This window comes from Pogoniulus pusillus, chromosome 28 (assembly GCF_015220805.1).
Source record: "Pogoniulus pusillus isolate bPogPus1 chromosome 28, bPogPus1.pri, whole genome shotgun sequence".
In the NCBI taxonomy this organism is placed as follows: Eukaryota; Metazoa; Chordata; class Aves; order Piciformes; family Lybiidae; genus Pogoniulus; species Pogoniulus pusillus.
In genome coordinates, this window is record NC_087291.1 from 17,616,399 (window position 1) to 17,637,465 (window position 21,067).

General features: G+C 47.0%; 2 protein-coding genes across 3 annotated transcripts in view; one reads left to right on the top strand and one right to left on the bottom strand.

Annotated features, from left to right (window-relative positions):
- VPS50 (VPS50 subunit of EARP/GARPII complex) overlaps positions 1-5,157 on the bottom strand; it is a 43,620-nt gene extending 38,463 nt beyond the window's left edge. For both annotated transcript variants that reach the window (XM_064166811.1, XM_064166809.1), the window contains exons 1-3: positions 4,993-5,157; positions 3,676-3,744; positions 62-184 (exon numbers count right to left, since the gene is read on the bottom strand). In XM_064166811.1, coding sequence (XP_064022881.1) covers positions 62-184; positions 3,676-3,744; positions 4,993-5,025 — 225 coding nt within the window. In that variant the 5' untranslated portion in view covers positions 5,026-5,157. The remainder of the gene's footprint in view (positions 1-61; positions 185-3,675; positions 3,745-4,992) is intronic.
- On the top strand, positions 5,027-21,067 carry HEPACAM2 (HEPACAM family member 2). Its single transcript, XM_064166921.1, has 10 exons — positions 5,027-5,234; positions 12,644-12,994; positions 13,713-13,997; positions 15,817-16,113; positions 17,902-18,027; positions 18,123-18,147; positions 18,265-18,302; positions 19,596-19,669; positions 20,720-20,832; positions 20,925-21,067. The coding sequence occupies exons 1-10, from the start codon at positions 5,027-5,029 to the stop codon at positions 20,965-20,967; spliced, it is 1,560 nt and encodes a 519-aa protein (XP_064022991.1). The 3' UTR covers positions 20,968-21,067.

Consider the following 21,067-nt stretch of genomic DNA (forward strand, 5'->3'; position numbering starts at 1 on the left):
AGAGGCAGAGGTGAACCTCCCTCAACCTCCTACTGTCTTCTCTTCTAAGAAGTCAGCTCACCTCTAACTCATACTTCACAATATCAAAGGAATCATTGGAGAAATAAACTTCTTCAATGCTGTTAATTATTTCTTGCTGAGCTTGAGGATCAGTTGGTTCTTCATGTAGTTCTCTGAGATCCTCCTTCACAAAACAAACCAAAGGGTTATTTCTGTGATGTAACACCACACCATAAGAAGAACATTTCCCCAACATATGCATCTGTTTTACAGCACCAGTACAAAACCCACTGGCAGTGGACAGAAAGATCAGTACACTACAACTTCTTCTGCCCACTACAAAATATTAGAACCTTTTCCAAGAACCAAATTTGGGCCCACACCAGTACTTTTGCCCACCATTTCTCACATCATTTTGCCTTCCTGTTCTATGGATCTAGAAGCCCGTGGCAACTTTGAGAGAAGTATACTCCAGAAGAGTCATTTCCTTGCAGACTCATCTGAAATGCAGTTCAGCAAGTTTGCAGTGACTTCCCCAGTTGCTTCCCAAGTGAGTCACACCCCTTGTGTTCCACATTGCCTGGAACACCAACACCAGCAGTGCACTCTTGAATGCAGCATTGCTGCTACAGAGGTGAAGCAAACACCTTCTGCATTCCAGTCACCATCAAACAAAAGGTTGTAGTGAGTGAGGGTGTTGTGAGGTGGGGGTTGATCTCTTCTCCCTAGTACCAGGTGATAGAATGAAAGGGTAGTGAAGTTGTGAGGGTATAGTGAGGTGGGGGTTGGTCTCTCCTCTCTAGTGTCAGGTCATAGAATAAGAGGAAAAGGCCTGAGATTGTGCCAGGGGAGGTTTAGGTTGCAGATTTGGAAAAAATTCTTTCCTGCAAGAGTGGTCAGGAATTGGAACAGGCTGTGCAAGGAGGTGGTGGAGTCATCGTCCCTGGAGGTGTTCAAGAAATGTGTGGACATGGCACTCTGGGCCATGGTGGTCTTGGGTTGACAGCTGGACTTCAGGTCTTTTCCAACCAAAGCAATTCTCTGATTCTATGAAAAGACTTGGGAAGCAGAGACACTGAAGAAGTTACCTGATAGCACTCAGTCTCCAACCTAATTCAATGCTGCAGGTCAGCAATACCCTATGCACCTCTCCCCACAGAGTGCCAGGGGCCAAGCCTGTGCTGAACTCATTTGGACAGAGCCTCCTTCTCTTTGTAATGAGCCAAAACCACACCAGTGATCACACTGCCAAGTTGTGCCCCTCCATTCTGAGCCTGGATAACCTATTCTTATTTTAGCCTATGCTAAAAGCTAATTCTAAATGCCAGGATGAGAGCTGTGCCCAGCAGATTCAATCAGCAGCTCCACTGCAGCATCCTGCCCTCATGAAATGCATTCACAGAATGGTTTGGGTTGAGTATCATCCAGTTCCAACCCCACTGCCATGGGCAGAGACACATTCCTCTAAACCAGGCTGCTCAAGGCCTCCTGGCCTTAAAACACCTACAGGGAGGGGGCATCCACAACCTCCCTGGGCAACCTGTTCCAGTATCCTTCCACTCTCACTGGAAAGAATTTCTTCCTAATGTCCAGTTTAAATCTCCCCTTATTAAAGTTATTATTAACTTACTCAAGTATTTTTTACACCTGCACACAGACAATCCCTTCATTTTCCCTAGATATAAATATTTCTAGGTATAACTATATCTATAATCTCACCTCAACACTTTCTTTTCCCTTTCCCCCCTCCTCCCACAGCTAATCCACAGCTAGGGAAGGCAGCCAGTCCCACAGGGAATTTTGTGGGATTCCTTTACCTCACACATGAAACACCCAGAACTTTCTTTTGATCTCTCCTCCTCCACTATGTATGCAAAGTGTTTATATAAAAGCCCTCACTCTACCAAAACAAGCCAGTCATTGGGAAAACAATTCTCCTGCTGGAGAGAACCACAAACCCCAATCCATGGAGGCGATTTATCAGTCACAGCATCTCTTAATGCACTCCTGAAAAGCACTCAGCTACTGTTGGGGAAACAGAAACCCACACACACTAAGAAAGCCACACTTCTGTAGCTTTACCTTCTACATGTTTACCACCAAGACAAGAAGTCAACTACCATATTGGGTGTGAAATGATTATCATCAAGACAAACACAATCTAACTCAAAATCAACTCATTGTTAATGCCACAGGCTTGAATTCAAGTGTACCAGCTTCTTCTCTTACCCTTTTATGACAGAAGCTACTAAAATTGTTAGCAGCTTGGGAAACAACAAAGCTGGCAACAATAGAATCATAGAATCAAGCAGGTTGGAAGAGAGCTCCAAGCTTATCCAGCCCAACCTAGCACCCAGCCCTGGCCAATCAACCAGACCATGGCACTAAGTGCCCCAGCCAGGCTTGGCTTCAACACCTCCAGCCACAGCCACTCCACCACCTCCCTGGGCAGCCCATTCCAATGCCAATCACTCTCTCTGACAACAACTTCCTCCTAACATCTAGCCTGAACCTGCCCTGGCACAGCTTGAGGCTGTGTTCCCCCCTTCTGTTGCTGGGTGCCTGGCAGCAGAGCCCAACCCCACCTGGCTACAGCCTCCCATCTGGGAGCTGCAGACAGCAATGAGCTCTGCCCTGAGCCTCCTCTGCTGCAGGCTGCACCCCCCCAGCTCCCTCAGCCTCTCCTCACAGGGCTGTGCTCCAGGCCCCTCCCCAGCCTTGCTGCCCTTCTCTCAACACCTTCCAGCACCTCAACATCTCTCTTGAATTGAGTGTCCCACAACTGGACACAACACTCAAGGTGTGGCCTGACCAGTGCTGAGCACAGGAGCAGAAGAACCTCCCTTGTCCCCTGATCCAGCCCAGGATGCCATTGGCTCTGCTGCCCACCTGGGCACACTGCTGCCTCATCTTCAGCTACTCTCTACCAGCATCCCAGATCCTTCTCTGCCTGGCTGCTCTCACCCACTCTGTCCTCAGTCTGTAGTGCTGCTTGGGGTTGTTGTGGCCAAAGTGTAGAACCCTGCACTTAGCCTTGTTCAGTCTCATCCCATTGGCCTCTGGCCACCCATCCAGCCTGGCCAGGTCCCTCTGCAGGGCTCTCCTACCCTCCAACAGATCCACACCTGCTCCTAGATTGGTGTCACCTTCAGACTTACTGATGCTGGACTCAATCCTCTGGTCCAGATCATCAGAAAGAATCAACAGTTGTCTTAATAGTTCCATGAGTCATGAAGAACACCAAGTTTATTATATATGCTGAAGATTAAAGCCATCAAATTACAAAATACACTCAGGGCACTGTAGACCGAAGTCTAACTATCAGGACTAGAACTATACAGGACACCCATAGCATATCTCATTTTCAAAGGGAAACACAAGCCTTTAATTTCTTCTTATTTTCCATCAGAAACTCCAGATAATATTAAGATCAGCCTCTAGTGGCACCTCAAAAATTCCAAGGAAGAAATTTTACCACAAGTTCCTTCTGAGCTGGTGAACTCAATTTTCAGCTCTCAATTCTTTCATTAAAACACTTTGAAAGATGTTCAGGGTGAAATAAAACTGCAGTTAAAAACCTGCTATTAGAAGCCCTCAAAACCTAAACTCCAACAACTGAGTGTCATGAAAACCTGTGAATGAAGGGGGTGGGAATGGAGAGACTGTGGCACTTACCTTACAGGGAATCCGAAAGCTTTCAATGGGACTGAGGTCATGAACACTCTCCTGAGGACTTCTCAGACCCTTTAAAAGAATTTTAAAATCACTTAAAACTGATACCATATGGAGCTTGCAACCAAACTGAACAAGTCTTACCTGGTGACCTCCTATGAGTCATAGAAAGGTTTGGGTTGAAAAGGACCTTCAAGTTCATCCAGTTCCCACCTAGATGTGTTCCGGTGCAACCTGCCCTGGCAGGGAGGTTGGATGATCTGGGTGATCTCTGGAGGTGCTGTGATTCTGTCTGATTCTAGTTCTTACACTCAGCACTCCAGCACACGTTCCTTATACGCCCACCCAAACCCTTCTGAATCAGTGTCTGCTGCCAGACAAAGCCACGTTACACCACCACAGCCCAGCACCCCCACATTAAAGGGCACAGCCACAGTCCAGTGGTGCCCAGTTCTCACACTCAGCACTGCAGCACACATTTGCTGTGCCTACCCAAACACTTCTGATTCAAAGTGACTCCTGTCAGTACCTACACCAAGTGTCTGCTCTCAGTACTTACACCAAGTGTCTGCTCTCAGTACTTACACCAAGTGTCTGCTCTCAGTACTTACACCAAGTGTCTGCTCTCAGTACTTACACCACCGCAGCCCAGCAGCCCCAGATTATGCACGGTAAAAGGACACAGGCACAGTCCAGTGGTGTCAGAGAATCACAGAATGGACTTGGCTGGCAAAGCCCTTTAAGCTCCTCCAGTGCAGCCATTCTCTAGCTCTGCCAAGGCTGGGGCTAAGCCATGGCCCTCAGCACCACAGCTCTGCCTCTGAGAAACACCTCTGTGATAGGGATTCAACCTGGGCAGCCCGTGCCAGTCTCTGAGAACCATTTCAGTCAAGAAGTTTCTTCTCATATCTGACCTAAACGTCCCCTGGCACAGTTTCAGGCCGTTTCCTCACCTCCTGTCACTTGTTACACGGGAGAAGAGGCCAACCCCCAGCTGGCTGCAGCCTCCTTTCAGGCAGCTGTAGAGCGCAATGAGCCATCTTTGGCTGCAGTCCCTCCCTCGTCGCACAGCTCCTGCTGGCGTCTCCGCCCGCTGCCATTTCTTGGCATAAAAGAAAGCAAAGCCTGGTCCCTGCGCAGCAGCAGCTGAGGCAGGCACTTCCCTCTCCCCACACGCAGGGCCGAGGGCGATGCCTGAGCCCTGTCAGGGTGCCTGGGCTCTTGCCCCGCTCCCCGGCACCACCCTCACGGCGGGCCCAGGCGCGGAGAGAGACGGAGACGCTTCCCTGCGGGACCCTTCCCGTGACCCGAGCCGCTCACCTGCCGGGTCATCAGCGACTTGATCTTCTGCATGATGCCGGTGTCGGTGTCAGTGCCGGTGTCAGTGCCGAAGGCGCTCAGCGGCCCCGCGCAGCAGCGGGCTCCGGCCGCCGCCGCGGCCCGCACGGCGCAGCCATGTTGGCCGCCACCTGACAGGCGCTCCCGCTGCTCCCTGGGAGCGGTAGTGCTGCGGAGCCGCGGCCCGACTACAACTCCCGGCAGCGCGGCCGAGCGGGCAGCCGGTAACGGGGCGTGGGGAGGCGGCTCCGGCGCGGGTGTGTTATTGCTGCGGGGGCGGGGGCGGGCCTAGGAAGAGGGTGCGGGCAGGAGCGGGGGAGCCCTGAGGGGAAGCAGGGTGCGGGCAGGAGGTGCCGTGAGGGGAAGCAGGGTGCGGGCAGGAGCGGGGGAGCCGTGAGGGCAAGAGGGGTGCGGGCAGGAGCGGGGGAGCCGTGAGGGGAAGCAGGGGCGGGCAGGAGGTGCCGTGAGGGGAAGAGGGGTGCGGGCAGGAGCGGGGGAGCTCTGAGGGGAAGCAGAGTGCAGGCCTGAGGAGCCGTGAGGGGAGGCAGGAGCGGAGCAGCAGTGCTGGGAAGCAGAGTGCAGGCCTGAGGAGCCGTGAGGGGAGGCAGGAGCGGGGCAGCAGTGCTGGGAAGCAGAGTGCAGGCCTGAGGAGCCGTGAGGGGAGGCAGGAGCGGGGCAGCAGTGCTGGGAAGCAGAGTGCAGGCCTGAGGAGCCGTGAGGGGAGGCAGGAGCGGAGCAGCAGTGCTGGGAAGCAGAGTGCAGGCCTGAGGAGCCGTGAGGGGAGGCAGGAGCGGGGCAGCAGTGCTGGGAAGCAGAGTGCAGGCCTGAGGAGCCGTGAGGGGAGGCAGGAGCGGGGCAGCAGTGCTGGGAAGCAGAGTGCAGGCCTGAGGAGCCGTGAGGGGAGGCAGGAGCGGGGCAGCAGTGCTGGGAAGCAGAGTGCAGGCCTGAGGAGCCGTGAGGGGAGGCAGGAGCGGAGCAGCAGTGATGGGAAGCAGAGTGCAGGCCTGAGGAGCCGTGAGGGCAAGCCCGGGGAAGCTGTGAATACCTCCAGAAATGGAGCCTGCCCTCCCTGCCTGGGCAGCCTGCTGCAGTGCTCTGCCACCCTCACGGGGCAGAACTTGTTCCCTCTTAGCAGTCCAGCCTTACTTGTTAGTGATAAAACAAGAACCGTTTGCAGAAATACTGACAGTATTCCAAATGGTACTGCTGCACATAAAATTGCTTTCATGGATTGGCTTTTATTAAAGGAGTGAGGTTTAATCAAGTCCAAATGGCATTTTACAGCCAGCACAAGCTACAGTTCTACAGAAAGACTGATTACTTTTTTTAGCATCCACTTCATGGAATCACAGAATGGGTTTGGGTTGGAAACGACCTCGAGGATCCTCAAGTCCAACCAATCTCTAATTCCACCAAGACTGGTGCCAAAACGTGTCCCTCAGTACCAGATTTCCACCTTACCTCTCTAAGTTATTCAGTGTAACAAAATTGCAGCATCCAAATGCTGGAAGTGACAGGATGCACTCCAAAAAAATAGAACTTGGCTAATTAATCATTTTCTTTGCTCACTAATGGTATTTAAAGTACCAGCACAGGCTTCATTCCTGTGTGAAAAGCCTCTTCATTTCAGTTGGGAATTAATTAGAACCTATGACCAATATTTTATGAGGTGTTGAAGCTAAGCTGATGATGATTTCTAACTGGGGTTTTATAACAGGTTGCAAATTGATGTATTTGGCCTAAAGTTAAGTGGATTAAGCAGGCTGTTTAGGATAGTCAGGACAACAAACCCAGGAAGCGTTTGGGAATAGACAAAAATCCCTCTTCACCTCCTGCCTCATGTCAGCTGGTGACATTATTTCTGCAGGGATCACTGTGTTCATCTTTTAATCTGAAGTAAAACTCGTTTCTTAACATTGGATTCATGGAGCTGCTAAGAGTTCTGGAAGGATCTGGACGTGTTAGGGCTATGAGGATGCTGAAGGGACTGGAACATCTGTCTGATGAGGTAAGGCTGAGAGACCTGGGGCTGGAGGAGAGCAGACTGAGAGGAGATCTTAGTAATGTTTATAAATATCTGAGGGGTGAGTGTCCAGAAGAAGGGGGCCAGTGATAGGCAATGGACACAAACTGGAACCCAGGAAGTTCCACCTCAACATGAGGAAAAGCTTTGCTTTGAGGGTGCTGGAGTCCTTGAGCAGGCTGCAGAGAGGCTGTGAAATCTTCTCTGGAGACATTCAAGACCTGTCTGGATACATTTCTATGTGACCTGCCCTATTTGCTCCTGCCTTTGCCAGGGAGATGGACTCGATGATCTTCAGAGGTCCCTTCCAACCCCTACCACTCTCCGATTCTGTGTTCATCACTCTTAAGTAAAAAATGAATGTTTAGCCCTTTTGGTGGTGGCTTAGCAGCACTCAAGACCCTTGCAGTGATGGGGAGGCTACTCCTTGACCCCAGCCCCTCCTGCACAGGGCAGGACACAGCCAAGCCTTAGCTTTGTTAATCTGTAGTAAGTAGTCTGGAGTGAAACCTTGGTGTGTTTTTTCTCTGGATGAACCACCCTTGTCTATGCAAATATTTGCTGTTGTAAACTGTTAACTGTGGGAGGTTGCCTGGTTTGCTGCTGCTGATTAGGTTTGTACAATGAGTGACAGCCTTGGACAGAATCCAGATCATACATTCATGCTAATATTAATTAAATCATTATGAGTTAATGGAGAATAAACTAATCAGCAGCTAACTCAACAATTGTGCTAAGCAGTCTGCTTTAGCCACAGGATTTTGTTAGAAGCTGCCTGATGGAATACTTCATGTTACACGTTTAGAGAGGGGGAACAAAATCCATGCCTTATGGTGAGGAAAAAAAATAGAGAAAAGTGGTGGGCTTGAACATGTTTGGGGAAAAAAATCAACATATGAAGCAAAGCTCTTACTGTTAATATTTTTTATAACAGAAAGAAGAAAGGAGAAAGAAAAAAAACCTCTGAATAGTCATGTGAAGTAAGCAGAACCACCTACCAGCAGGGGAGTTGCTACAAAAGGGTAAGTCAGGCTGCTAACACCTCTACAACCTCTGCTATTGGGTGCATTTGCTTATTTTTAATAATTGATTGCACTTTGGATTCTGCACCCCATTTATTTCACTTTGTGTCATATTTGCTGTGGCTGCCGGGGAAGGGTTACAATAAAGTCAGAGGCAACGGAGATGGGTGCTCATCTACCAGGTGCTCCACTCCCTTTGTTCCTTGTATACACATATTCAAATCACACAAGGCAGGGGATAGGATAGGGCCTGGGAACTGAGGGCTTATTTCCCTAGCAAATAAACCAGCAGCTGCAGGATCCAGCCCTGGCTTTGCACCAAAGAGAAGGCAGGATTGGTGTAGGACAGGATGCTGTCATGGAGCCCTTTAGCCAACTTCTTCTGGGACTTGCACTGCAAAATATATTTTCTGCTTGTAGGTAAGAAATGATATAAGTTCTGTTTGATTGGCATTGTGGAAATGTGAAACACTTTTAGAGCTCTAAATGTATAGATATTTCTGTTGTGCTGTCAGATGTTTTCTCCTCAGGTAGCCTGAAAGCTTTTAATCAGGTAATAGCCCCCTGGGTTACGAGAGGAGCCAGAAACGTTTAGCAGCTGGAAAAATGCAGTGCTCCACAGGCTCTGTAGCTAAACCATGGGCTGATTGCATATCCAGTGTCACATTTTCTGAAGTGATGTATACTTTGAACATTCTTAAGTAAGGCTGAGCAGATTCTGAACCAAGGTTTATTCAGCAGCTGTGACACATCTCTCTAAAAATCCATCGTGTTCAGACAGCCCTGACAAATTATTTGCCACTTTATTGTGATGCCTGATAATTAACAGGCAACATTTGTATGCAATATTTAAATGTACTTGTTAGGAAAACTAAATTAAGCTTTCGATCAACTGGAGAATGTCTTCCCATTAACAGTAAGTGAGGGTGGAATGATTTGTTATCAGAAATACACATTTGTTAATACACATGATAAAAAATGGATGTTCTGGGTACTTTGGCAGGAGTATTCTGTGATCGGTGTTAGATGAACTTCTGGTTCCACAAACTCTGCTTGTTCACTTTTCCTGTATTGATTTGGGTTTGTATCAGCAGAGGGAATAGATTTTATTGCCAGCACAATGCATCCCCTACTCCTTCCTGTGTAAGGACACTTCTTTAATCTCTTTTGTGAACTTCAGATGCTGTCACCCAGCTTCCTTGACCTGAAGCTAAGTGCTTTGCAAGAGTTTTGTCTTTCTGCCATTTTCAGTTTTATAGGAAGCTTATCAGCTTAATTCTTTGATTAAAAAAAACATACAGTGAATATTCCCTTGATCTAATGTCAACTTTCATAGAAACATAGAATGCTTCTGGTTGGAAAAGACCTGTAAGATCTCGGAGTCCCAGCATTCTCTATCTCTAAACCACATCCCTCAGCACTACATCTAACTTTGTTCATCATTTTTCATTAAAACCCTGCAGGAGATACTGGTGTGCAAGCAGAGAGCTTTACTCTGCTCAGCTGTTCGCTAGGAAGTCTCCTCAGACCCTTACCCAGAGTCAGACATTCCTGCTATGGGAAATGTGCAGCTTGAACTTCCTAACTTGACAAGAGTGGGATGCACTGGGGTATGACATGAAGCCCACTGAAGACAGTAACCTCAGAGGCAAGAATCAGGTCAAATAGCAAATCTGTGTGGCTTTTGTTCTTAAGCAAAAATCCCCAAATGGGAAGGAGTATTGCAGTCCCTGCTGCTCTAACTGCAGGAATCAGGAACTGCAGGTTTTCTGGCCCATTACAGATCCTTCTTTTTTTTCATAACTGAACATATTTGCCCAAAGTCTCAAAACTGTTATCAGCAATCTATCAACATTTAACCCCAAGCTCAGGGGACTGGGGGAGCAGAAGAGCTAAATGTGCATAAGGGTGAAAGGCAGTTCAGAATCCAAACTCCTTTTGCCAAGGAGATGTGCATGTTAAACCCAGAGGATGACAAAACCTTGCTGAGCAGGTTTCAGTTTATGCCATAAACTCCAAAGTTATGTCAGAGTATTTTCTTTAAACTAAAGCTGCAGCCCTTGTTTTATGTCAACAGCAATTCTGTTGTTCTTGCTAATACTGGTCATGATAGCAAAGGGAAATGCAAGCAAAGCACAGATCACTGGAGGTCATTTTGATGCAACCTTTATGGTCATTATACTAAAATAAAATAGTTTGGGGAAATCCATTCCCTTGGAATAATGTGTATTATATTTAGAAAGCTATAGGGATAAGCTTAAATTCATAGAAGTGGTGCCTGAGAAGAGTGAAGTAGGAGTTTGGCACATTGACTTGATATCAGCATTAACAGTAATTCAAGGATTATTCATAACAGCCCTCAGATTCAATTAAAAATCAACACTAGTCCAATAGAAGAGAACAGGACAAGGTCTAATGGCTTCAAATTGGAAGAAGCTCCATTTTGTTAGCTGTTAGGAAGCAATTTTTGCCATGAGAGTGGTGAGGCACTGGAACAGGTTGCCCAGAGATGTTGTGGAGGCTCCAAGTCTGGCAGTGTTCAAAGGCAGGACACTGAGCAAGCTGGGCTGGTAGGAGATGTCCTTGCCCATGGTAGGTGGGTTGGCAGCAGATGATCTTGAAGGTCGCTTCTAACCCAAACCATTCCATGACTCCATGATTTAGGGTGGAAAAAATCCTTAAGATCATCATTTTCAACTATAAATCTGACACTGCCAAGTCCACCACTAAACCATGTTTTTAAATAGTACATCTACACACCTTTCAGATACTTCCAGTGATGATGACTCCACCAGTTCCCTGAGCAGCCTGTTCCAGGGCTTGACAACCCTTTTGGTGAAGGAGATAATCCTTTTGGTGAAGAATAAACCCTTCACTGAAAAATATTGCAGGCTGCAGTAAGATTTGGTCTCTGATAAAACCAGAAGTCCCTCACCACTGCTGTAAAACCCTTGCCTTTACCAGGGCACCATTATCTACTAACTTGTCCAAGCCTCAGCCTGCCCTGCATTTAGCCCAGGAGCTTCTCATGCTGATGGCACTCCGCAAGAACACCCCAGCAGACCTAGAGAGAACAGTGAGGTGGAGTCCCCTTCTTGGGAGGCATTCAACAAATGTGTGGCCATGGCATGTGGAGACAAGGTTCAGTGGCCATGCTTAGGTTGAACGTTGGGCTCAATGATCTTGGAGGTCTTTTCCAACCAGAGGTATTCTATGATTCTGAAAACTGCAGTTGGCCAAAGCCACTCCTGAAGGGACTAAACAAGAAAATGAGGCTTTTGCCCTCACCACCTCTGCTTTTTGCTAAGAGAATTTCCTTTACTGATGATCAAAATGGCCTCCCAAGCTCCTACATGGAGCTGCTTGTCCCCAGGAATCAAGTGGGACAAAGTTAATTTGTAGTTTTTATTCCCATGATTTTCAACTGAGAAGAGATTCAGTTTTCCAGCCACAATTCTCCTAATCTTACTGTGTTGTGGTGGTAGTTTTGCCACTGGTGGTCCCAGTTGTCCTGGTGCTCAGTAGACCTGCTTGGTTTCTGCTCCTTTTTTGTACAGATAGGTTTGTGACAAACATTTTTTTGTTAGCCATATTTTATGGTTACCCTGCAGCTGTCATCATCTTCTTGTCCTGCAGCACAACTGCTTATTGACTGCTAAATAAACTGAGGTACTGAGTGATCTCATGCCCAAAGAACGGGGAAGGGTAGGGGCAGATATTTTAATGGATCCTTTACAGATCTCTCCAGGGTCTGACAGGTGGCTTTGACTTCAGTCAAGGATGTTTAATAATTGAGAACTGGGGACTGTTCAGTCTGCAGAAGAGAAGGCTCCAGGGAGACATTAGAGCAGCCTTCCATTACTTGAAGGAGGCTACAAGAAAGCTGGGGAGGGACTTTTTACAAGGAATGGTAATGACAGGACAAGGGAGAATGGATTGAAGCTGGAAGAAGGGAGATTTAGGCTGGAGATTAGGAAGAAATTCTTTACAGTGAGGATGATGAGACACTGGAACAGGTTGTGGATGCCCCTTCCCTGGAGGTGTTCAAAGCCAGGTTTGGATGAGGCCTTGAGCAAGCTGGGCTAGTGGAAGGTGTCCCTGCTCATGACAGTGGGATTGGAACTGGATGATATTGAAGGCTTCTTCCAACCAAATCAGGAAATGTAAAGAGTAAGGAATTTCTCCCTACATAAACCCAGGAGAAAAAACATCTGAAAAATGGAATTTGCAGTCCAAGACTGTCAGAAATTTGAACTGTTTTAAAGGGGAAATAGTGTAAACATGAAGGTAAAGGCAAACCTTTGACTTTCAACAATAAAAGATCCTCTGCCCACAAATCTCAAATATCCTTCCTTTGACTTTTGATATATTTTGGGGCTATAGGTGTATGGCCAGATCCACCACCCCTGAGGTCAATGAGATTTTGCTCCTTCCTCCCTTGACCTCTTACTGAATTCTTACACAAGAAAGTGTCATCTCTAGCTCAGAGATTTTGTTCTTTCTGAGCATTTCTCACAATTTAATCCTTCTCAGTGTTTCCATTTATGGTTTAGTTTTGTCAGTTTCTCTTCTTCCATTTTTTCTGCAGGTGTTTGTTCTGCCTTGAAGCTGACAGTGCCCTCTCATACCGTCCATGGCATCGAGGGGCAGCCACTGCAGCTCACCGTCGACTACAATTTCAATGCTACAGCCTCAGAGATCCAGATCATTTGGCTTTTTGAGAGGCCTCAGAGTAACCCAAAATACCTGCTGGGTGCTGTAAATCAAACAGTAGTTCCAGACTTGGAATATCAGCACAAGTTTACCCTCATACCCCCAAGTGCATCTCTGACAATCAACCCATTGCATCTCAGCGATGAGGGCAATTACATCGTCAAAGTCAACATCCGTGGAAATGGAACAACAGCTGCCAGCCAGAAGATTCAAGTTGCTGTGGATGGTGAGTTAGGAGAATGGAGGGTCTTCATTTGGAAAATGGCAATGGTTTTGGAGCACTGTCTGGCTTTCCAGTTTTGTCAGACTGGAAGAACCCAGATTTAGATGAGACGTTTGGAAGCAGTTCTTAACCATGAGGGTTGTGAGGCACTGGAACAGGTTACCCACAGAAGTTATGGAAGCTCCTAATCTGGCAGTGTTCAAAGGCAGGTTGGATGGGACACTGAGCCAGCAGGGCTAGTAGGTGATGTCCTTGCCCGTGGCAGGGGAGTTGGAAGCAGATGATCTTGAAGATTCCTTCCAACCCAAAGTATTTTAAGATTCTATGATTTCTGTGGCCACAGGGATTTGCTGACAAGGGAGGAGCCAGAGGCCATGGCATACCTGACTGCAGCCTTTGTCTCATTACCAGTCACATTTTATTTCAGTACTAGAAACATTCTTAGTCACCAGACTTTTTTTCAACCTTTACCCACATTTAATAAATTGTATTTACAATCTGAGTACTTTCCAGAGAGGCTGATGCCTGCTATTTGTGTCATTTTGGCAATGGATGCATTTGTCACAAAGATGTGGTGCTGAGAGGCATGAGTTGGCACCAGACTTATTAGAGAATGGTTGGACCTGATGATCTTAAAGGGCTTTTCCAACTCAAAACCATTTAGTGAAGACTGTAATACATTAGTTCACTCTGTAACTCTTTGTATCTCTTTATTTTGCAGTTCCTGTCACAAAGCCAGTTGTACATACTGAACCATCTTCAGGAGTGGTGGAGTTTGTAGGCAATATTACACTAAAGTGTACTGTGGAGAAAGGAACGAGGGTAGTTTACCAGTGGATGAAAAATGGGAAGCCTCTCCATGCCAGCCCTAATTACACTTTTTCCTCAAACAATGCAACAGTTCTGATTGTTCCTGTGGTAAAAGAAGACACTGGGAACTACAGCTGTCTGGTGTCTAACCCTGTCAGTGCAATGGAAAGTGAGATAATTGCACCAACCATCTATTGTGAGTATATGAAATATTCATAATTAGCTTTGCTTAGAGGGTCTGTCTGGAAACAATGGCAGGAGGCAGAAAACTGTTGAGTCAACATCATATGCAAGCTTGCATTCAAAATGAGCTGGTTTCTGACAGCTCTAACTTAGAGCAAGCCTCTTATCCTTGGAGGTAGAAGTGTCCTTTTCAGACAGGTTAGGATCTCCTTTGCTACCGGTCCTGTTCAGATATAACCAGATAACCCAGCAGCACGGTGTGGATGGCACAGTGCAAGGACTGGAACTGGATTCCTGCCCAGCCAAGGCTGGTGCTGGCTCTTGCTTTCCTGGGCTCTGTAATCTAGCAGTTGGTAGCCAGCCCATGTCCTGGACCTTGTATAATCGCACTACCAGCACATTCAGAGCCTACACCTCTTTCTATGTGTTATTTTCCTCCTCCTCCTTCCATCTCTGATTACAGAATCATAGAGTTGTTCCAGAAGGAAAAGACCCTTAAGTTCATCAAGTCCAGACATTATATAACTGGTGATGAAAGACTACAACAGGTTGCCTACAGGAGTTGTGGATGCCACATCCCTGGAGACATTCAAAGTCAGGCTGGATAGGGCTTTGAGCAACTTGATCTAGTTAAACATGTCCCTGCTTACAGCAGAGAGGTTGGGCTAGATGACCTTAAAAGGTCCCTTCCAACCCCAAATATTCTATGATTCCACGATTCCCTGAGCTGTCCAAAGTCACATCTTTTGGTCCATCCTCTGCCTGCAGGGTTAGTTTGTCTCTTAGCTGCCAGTAACAATCCAGAGCAGGTCCCAGGATCTCTGTGTGCCATATGTCAGTGCTGCGGGGGAGTTCCTGGAGGTGATAAAGAGAAGGTCACTCAGAGTAAATAGCTGCCATCTGCTTGGAAACTGTAACAGCCTCCTGGAGACAGGAGCAATTGGAAATATTCCCACAGAGCAGTAAATTGTTGTTCAGAACAGGTGATTTATTACTTTACAAGTCATTTAGTTAACTGGCTTCACTGAGACAGGAGGCAGGCTCCTGTTTGAGAATGGTACTGGAAAGGAGGGATCCATGAAGGTTGTCATGGTGTTTTTTTAACTGATGATCAAAAATGTTTGGTTCTTTATTTCTCATTAATATACCCTGCTTGTCCATGCTCTGTGATGCTAGAGCACCCCAGACCATGGCTATTGCAGCAGTGTGCCCCAGAAACCAATGATTTGAAGACTGGAAGAAGCTGCTGCAGCCTCTATGGCACCAGAGGCTACAGGAGAGACTATTCCACTGTGATGGAGAGAAATTTCACAGGCTATGTGGGATCGTGGAATCATAGAATGCATTGGGTTGGCAGGGACCTCTAAAGGTCTGCAATGAGCAGGGACATCTCCAGCTAGATGAGGTTGCTCAGAGCCCCATCAAGCCTGACCTTGAATGTTGTCAGGGATGGGACCTGCACCACTTCTCTGGGCAACTTGTTCCAGTATTCCACCACCTATTCCTTCACAGCTTTTCCAGTTGTTTCCAGTTTTCTTTCTTTTTCTCATACTGGACAAAGCACAGGGCTGTGCTTTTTCCCTAAACAGCGATTAGATCAGCGTTGGGTGGGGACAGTCTGAGATTAACCCAGATAAACCTCCGTAAACTTAGCAAACCATTCAACTGAAAGCCTTCTAACTGAAATTTTTTACCCAACACCCGCATTCTAATGGCTACTCAGACTTCAGCACTCTGAGTTTAGGGCTATGCTCCTCTTTACAGTTTCATTATATCCTTTGGGTTTAATTTTTCTGCCAATTTTGCTGTTTGTTTGTTTTTTTCCAATGCAGATGGACCTTATGGCCTTCGAGTTAAGTCAGATAAAGGTGTGAATATAGGGGCAGTCTTCACAGTGGACATGGGGGAAGTTATTCTGTTTGACTGCTCAGCGGATTCAAACCCACCAAACACTTACTCCTGGATCCAAAGGGCTGACAATAGCACTCAGGTCATCAAATATGGGCCCCACCTGGAAGTTGTGTGCCACGAGGTGGCCCAGAAGACAATCGATTATGTTTGCCGCGCTTTCAACAACGCCACCGGGAAGCGAGATGAGGCTCAGGTCACAGTGGTCGTCACCTCTGTAGGTAAGGATCACAGGTTCACAGGGTGTCAGGGATTGGAAGGGACCCAAAGAGATCATCTAGTCCAAACTCCCCCTGCCAGAGCAGGACCACACAGTCTAGCTCAGGTCACACAGGAATGCATCCAGACAGGCCTTGAAAGTCTCCAGAGAAGGAGACTCCGCAACCGCTCTGGGCAGCCTGTGCCAGTGCTCTGGGACCCTGACAGTAAAGAAGTTGCCCCTTGTGTTGAGCTGGAACCTCCTGTGCTGCATCTTCCATCCATTGCTCCTTGTCCTATCCCAGGGAGTAAGTGGGCAGAGCCTGTCCCCTCTCTCCTGACACCCAGCCCTCAGATATGAAGGACATGGAGTCATTCCTCTAGTGGCTGAGCAGGATGTCCTCCAAGAGAAGAAATAATTCTTACAAAGAGAATATGTATCAGAAGTGATTACTTTTCAGGAGGCTCATCAAGCCATGCAGGATCACTGCACTCCCCCAGGCTCTCCCCCAAACAGCACATGCTTATTTAGGCTGCAGATTAGGAAGGAATTCTTTCCAGTGAGGGTGGGGAGACACTGGCACAGGTTGCCCAGAAAAGCTGTGAATATCCCCTCCCCAGAAGTGTTCAAGGCCAGGTGCATGGGGCCTTGAATGACCTGGTCTGCTAGGAGGTGTTCCCAGCCATGGCAGGGAGGTTGGAACTGATGATCTTTAAGGTGCTTTCCAACCCCAAATGATTCTATCATTCTACTAACAAAGGGCATTTTTGACATTCACGGGAATCCAGGCTTTATTTGCAGTGTGACACACTGTAGGACAAGACCCATTAAGAAAAGACAGAGATGTGGTGCTGAGGAATTTGATTTAGCACCAGGCTTGGTACAGTTAGAGAAGCTGAACTCAGTATTAGAATGTTTGGAGTACTGCATCCAGTTCTTGGGATCCCCACACAAGGAGGCCATCAAAATGCTGGACCGTGTCCAGAGGAGGCCATGAAAATGATCGGGAGCCTGAGGCACCTCCCCTGTGGGGGCAGGCTGAGAGACTTTGGGCTGTTCAGCCTGGAAAAGAGAAGGCCACAGCAAGCAGCCTTCCAGTACCTGAAGGGGGCTCCAGGAGACCTGAGGAGGGACTTTTGACAAGGGCTTGTAGTCATAGGATGAAGGGCAATGGCTTTGAGCTGGAAGAGGGGAAATGTAGACTGGACACTAGGAAGAAGTTCGTTCCAGTGAGGGTGATGAGATACTGAAACAGGCTGCTGAGAGAAGGAGACTCCAAAACCTCTCTGGGCAGCCTGCTCCAGGGTTCTGTCACCCTCACAATGAAAAGTTTTTTTTCTTCTGTTCCTCTGCTCCAGCTTGCCCCCATTGCTTCTTGTCCTGTCACTGGACATGCCTGAGCAGACCCTGGCTCTCCTGACACTGCCCTGCACATCTTCATCCACATGAATGAGGGCAGCCCTCAGGCTCCTCTGCTCCAAGCTAGAGCTGCAACTCCCTCAGCCTGTCTTCACAGGGAGATGTTCAACTGCCTGACCTTCATTTAGCAATAGGTACAAATCTGTTCTGGGCTCATTTCTTATACAAAGGGCATTGCTCTCCCAGTTCAGGAGGTTGGGGAGGCACAGGGGAAAAGGGAGAGGAAAATAAATAAAGTCATCAAATATTACCAATTCCCAAGAGCCAACTTTTGTGTCTGTTTTGTATCTCTGTGCTTCAGGTGAATTTCCAAAGATGGATTGTTTAGTGTCATAATAGCACAGCACAGAGATCAAGAGGCTAACTACAGTACTCATCTTCTTTGTCACAGGATTGGAAAAGCTGGCCCAGAAGGGAAAATCTTTGCCATCTCTTGCTGTAATAACAGGAATTTCATTATTTCTGATCCTTGCTATGGCATTTTTATTCCTATGGAAAAGATATCAGCCACATAAAGGTAGGTAAAAGTTAAGAACACTTCAGCTCCTCTTTTTGACCATCAGAGCAAAAGAATAATTTGTCTTTTTCAATTTTTACTTTTATTCTTTTCAGTGATCCAACAGAAGCTGCAGAGCAGGTATGAAAAATAAATCACTCTTACTTCTTGAAGCTCCATCAAGAGAACTGCATTTTATTGTATTCATTTTCTTTTCTTGGCTTACATCCAAGTGACAAATGTGTTTCTGTTTCCTAGGCCAGAAGGTGACTACAGGAAGGCTCAAACATTTTCAGGTAATGCTAATGAAAGAAATTGCTAAGCTGAAGAAGGTAAGAAATAGTCCAACACAGAGGGTACTTCACCCCAGCAAGTGGTATCAGAGGAGAGAATCTGAAGACAAACCAAAACCACAAAAAGTAAGAAGGAAAGGGAGGGAAGAAAGTTATTCACTCAGGTCAACACCTACATTAGCTTACTTGAGATAAAGCCAAACTGGCAACAGCTGAGCATGGGTTGAGTTCCCAGCAGCATGCACCTTCTTGGCTTGAATTCCAGCTGCTAATTCCAGGTAGCATTACCTGCATTTACTGTCCTCACCTCTATGAAATTAATCAGTGTTATCATGGTATAGCAGTGAGAGGTGACAGACCATGGCAGGACCACATTTCCATATGTTCATAGCATCAATCAGTACCAAAAGTGTGAGGTATTGATAGGACATTACAGACATTTTAACCTCCACCACATTCTGTACCCTCTTTCTCTGCGCCATCAGCACCCATTGTGTTTTTGTCACTGCCCCTTTTCCTCCACAATCCTTCCCACACCATCCTGATCAGAAGAAGCTAGAGAGTGGCCATCCTTTAGAAAGACAGCACTTTTATTCCCATCCCTTTCTAGCAAAACGTCAGGGCAAGCCATAAGCTGCTATATGTGAGAGAATAGAGAAATATACCATACTGAAGAAGGTAAGACATTCACTTCAGCACAGAGGGCCCTTCACCCAGCAAGTGGTACTGGAGCAGAGAACCTCAGAGCTATCTCTTGTGCTGCAGCCTTTGCTGTGGAGTGATGCCCAGAGGACAAGCAAGAGTCTCAGATCTCCTGGACAGTGGGAGGGTGGAGAAAGAGACTCCCACAATAACTACAAGTTGTATTTCAAGTCCCAGGCACAATCCATCAACTGGTTTACTAACGTGGCACCTATTAGTGTTGTGTGATGCTGCCTCACCACAGTGCAGGTGTGCTGGACGTAGGCTGGGCTTCCATTTCCTGTGGGAACTGAAAGTTAACCAGGCTGTTTAGCCATCCAACAAAGAGTCTCCATGGCTCTACCAAAATTCTCACTGAGCAAGTGGTCAAGAAGCTCTGAACTTGGTGGAAAGTATTAGAGGTAGTCAAGCACTGAGAAACTTCCTTGCCTCCACACCAGCTTGGGAGCTTGGCAGGGAAGTGGTTCAAAGCGGATCAATCAATCAATCAGTATTCAGCTGCCTTAAAAACTGGGCCCAACTACTTTGTCAGTCATCATCCAGCTTCTGTTTGCACCTTGATACCTTTCTCATGTTTGCTTCCTCTCCCTGTAGGACATGAAAGTGCTTTGGATGATTTTGGGATATATGAATTTGTTGCTATTCCTGATCTTGCTGGTGGTCCCAGGGTATGTGATTTTACATCATCAGCTCATGGTATCTGCTCTGTTTCTTGAGGTGCACTAAATATCTGTACTGAGACCCTTCTGTCACTTCGCTTCTGTTACTATTTAGAGCTGTCTCAGATGCCATACTCATGGCTGTTGTTCACCAGGACTTCCTTTTTCCTTTGCTGTGCTACATATTGACAGTACTTGTGTCAATATGGAGCAGTAAAGACCTGACCAAGCTCTGAAGACACCAATCTCAGTTCAGCATCCCACGTTAAAAGAACATTGGTAGTGCTGGGTGGATGAACAGCACTGAACCACTTGTGTGACGCAAACACGTTCATTATTGTGGTGCAAATTTCTCCCTTGGTCCTAACATTGCTGCTCATGCAACATAACTTTGGCAGCACAGACAAGCCTCAGGGGGACAGTTATAATTTTCACTGTAAAAATAAGCAAACTAAATCTCAGCTCTGTTTCACAAGAATTGTTTTGTTATCTTCATGTGTTGCAAAGGAGGATTTAAGCAAGATATTCTCCTAGCAGAAAAAAATTCTACTACATAGACCAAGTGCTGAGTCCCTTCACCACCTTCATAGCCTCTATTGGACTCTCTCTAGTTTATCCCTGTCCCTCTTGAACTGGAGCCCAGAACGGGACATGCTGCTCCTGATGTGGCCTTACCAGGACAGAGCAGAGAGGAGAAGAGCTTCACTCAACCTGCTGGTCACACTCTTAATGCATGCTGGGATCTCAATGGCCTTGTTGGCCACAAGGGCACACTGCTGTCCTGTGGATAAGCCAAGACTCCTAGGTCCTTCTCCAACCCCTCCTCTGTACTGGGGTACTGTTCCTCCCTAGATGCAGGACCTACACTTACTCTTGTTGAACCCCATTAGGTTCCCCTTTGCTCAGCTCTCCAGTCTGGGCAGAAGATGATCTGTTAAATCCACACACAAGAAGTGTGTGGAACAAGTCCCCAGAAGGAGAAGTTACATTCTCAGCTTCATTTCTGTTGAATCCTCTCCCAGATGCACTCACACTAGCAATACTCTTTGCACCTTTCAGGTTTCAAGTCAGTCTGCTCTTGGCTCTGACTTTGTCCCAAGGCAGGATGTACTTACCACCATTTATGAAGTTATTCATCATAATCCTGAGCAACCACAAGAAGACCATCAACAGTAAGTCAAAGGCTGTGTGCATTCTTGTGGGAGCTCAAAGATACTTTTGCATCCAGGACAATTTACATCTGAGAACTGATGTTTGATTCCAGTGAATCTCAGAGCACAGAATCGCCTGACTGGAGGAGACCTTAAGATCCTGGAGTCCTACCATGTCCCTGTACACAACTCTCAGACTGTGTCCCTGAGGCTCCTTATCCTGCGGGAATGGCAGCTCCACCACTTCCCTGGGCAG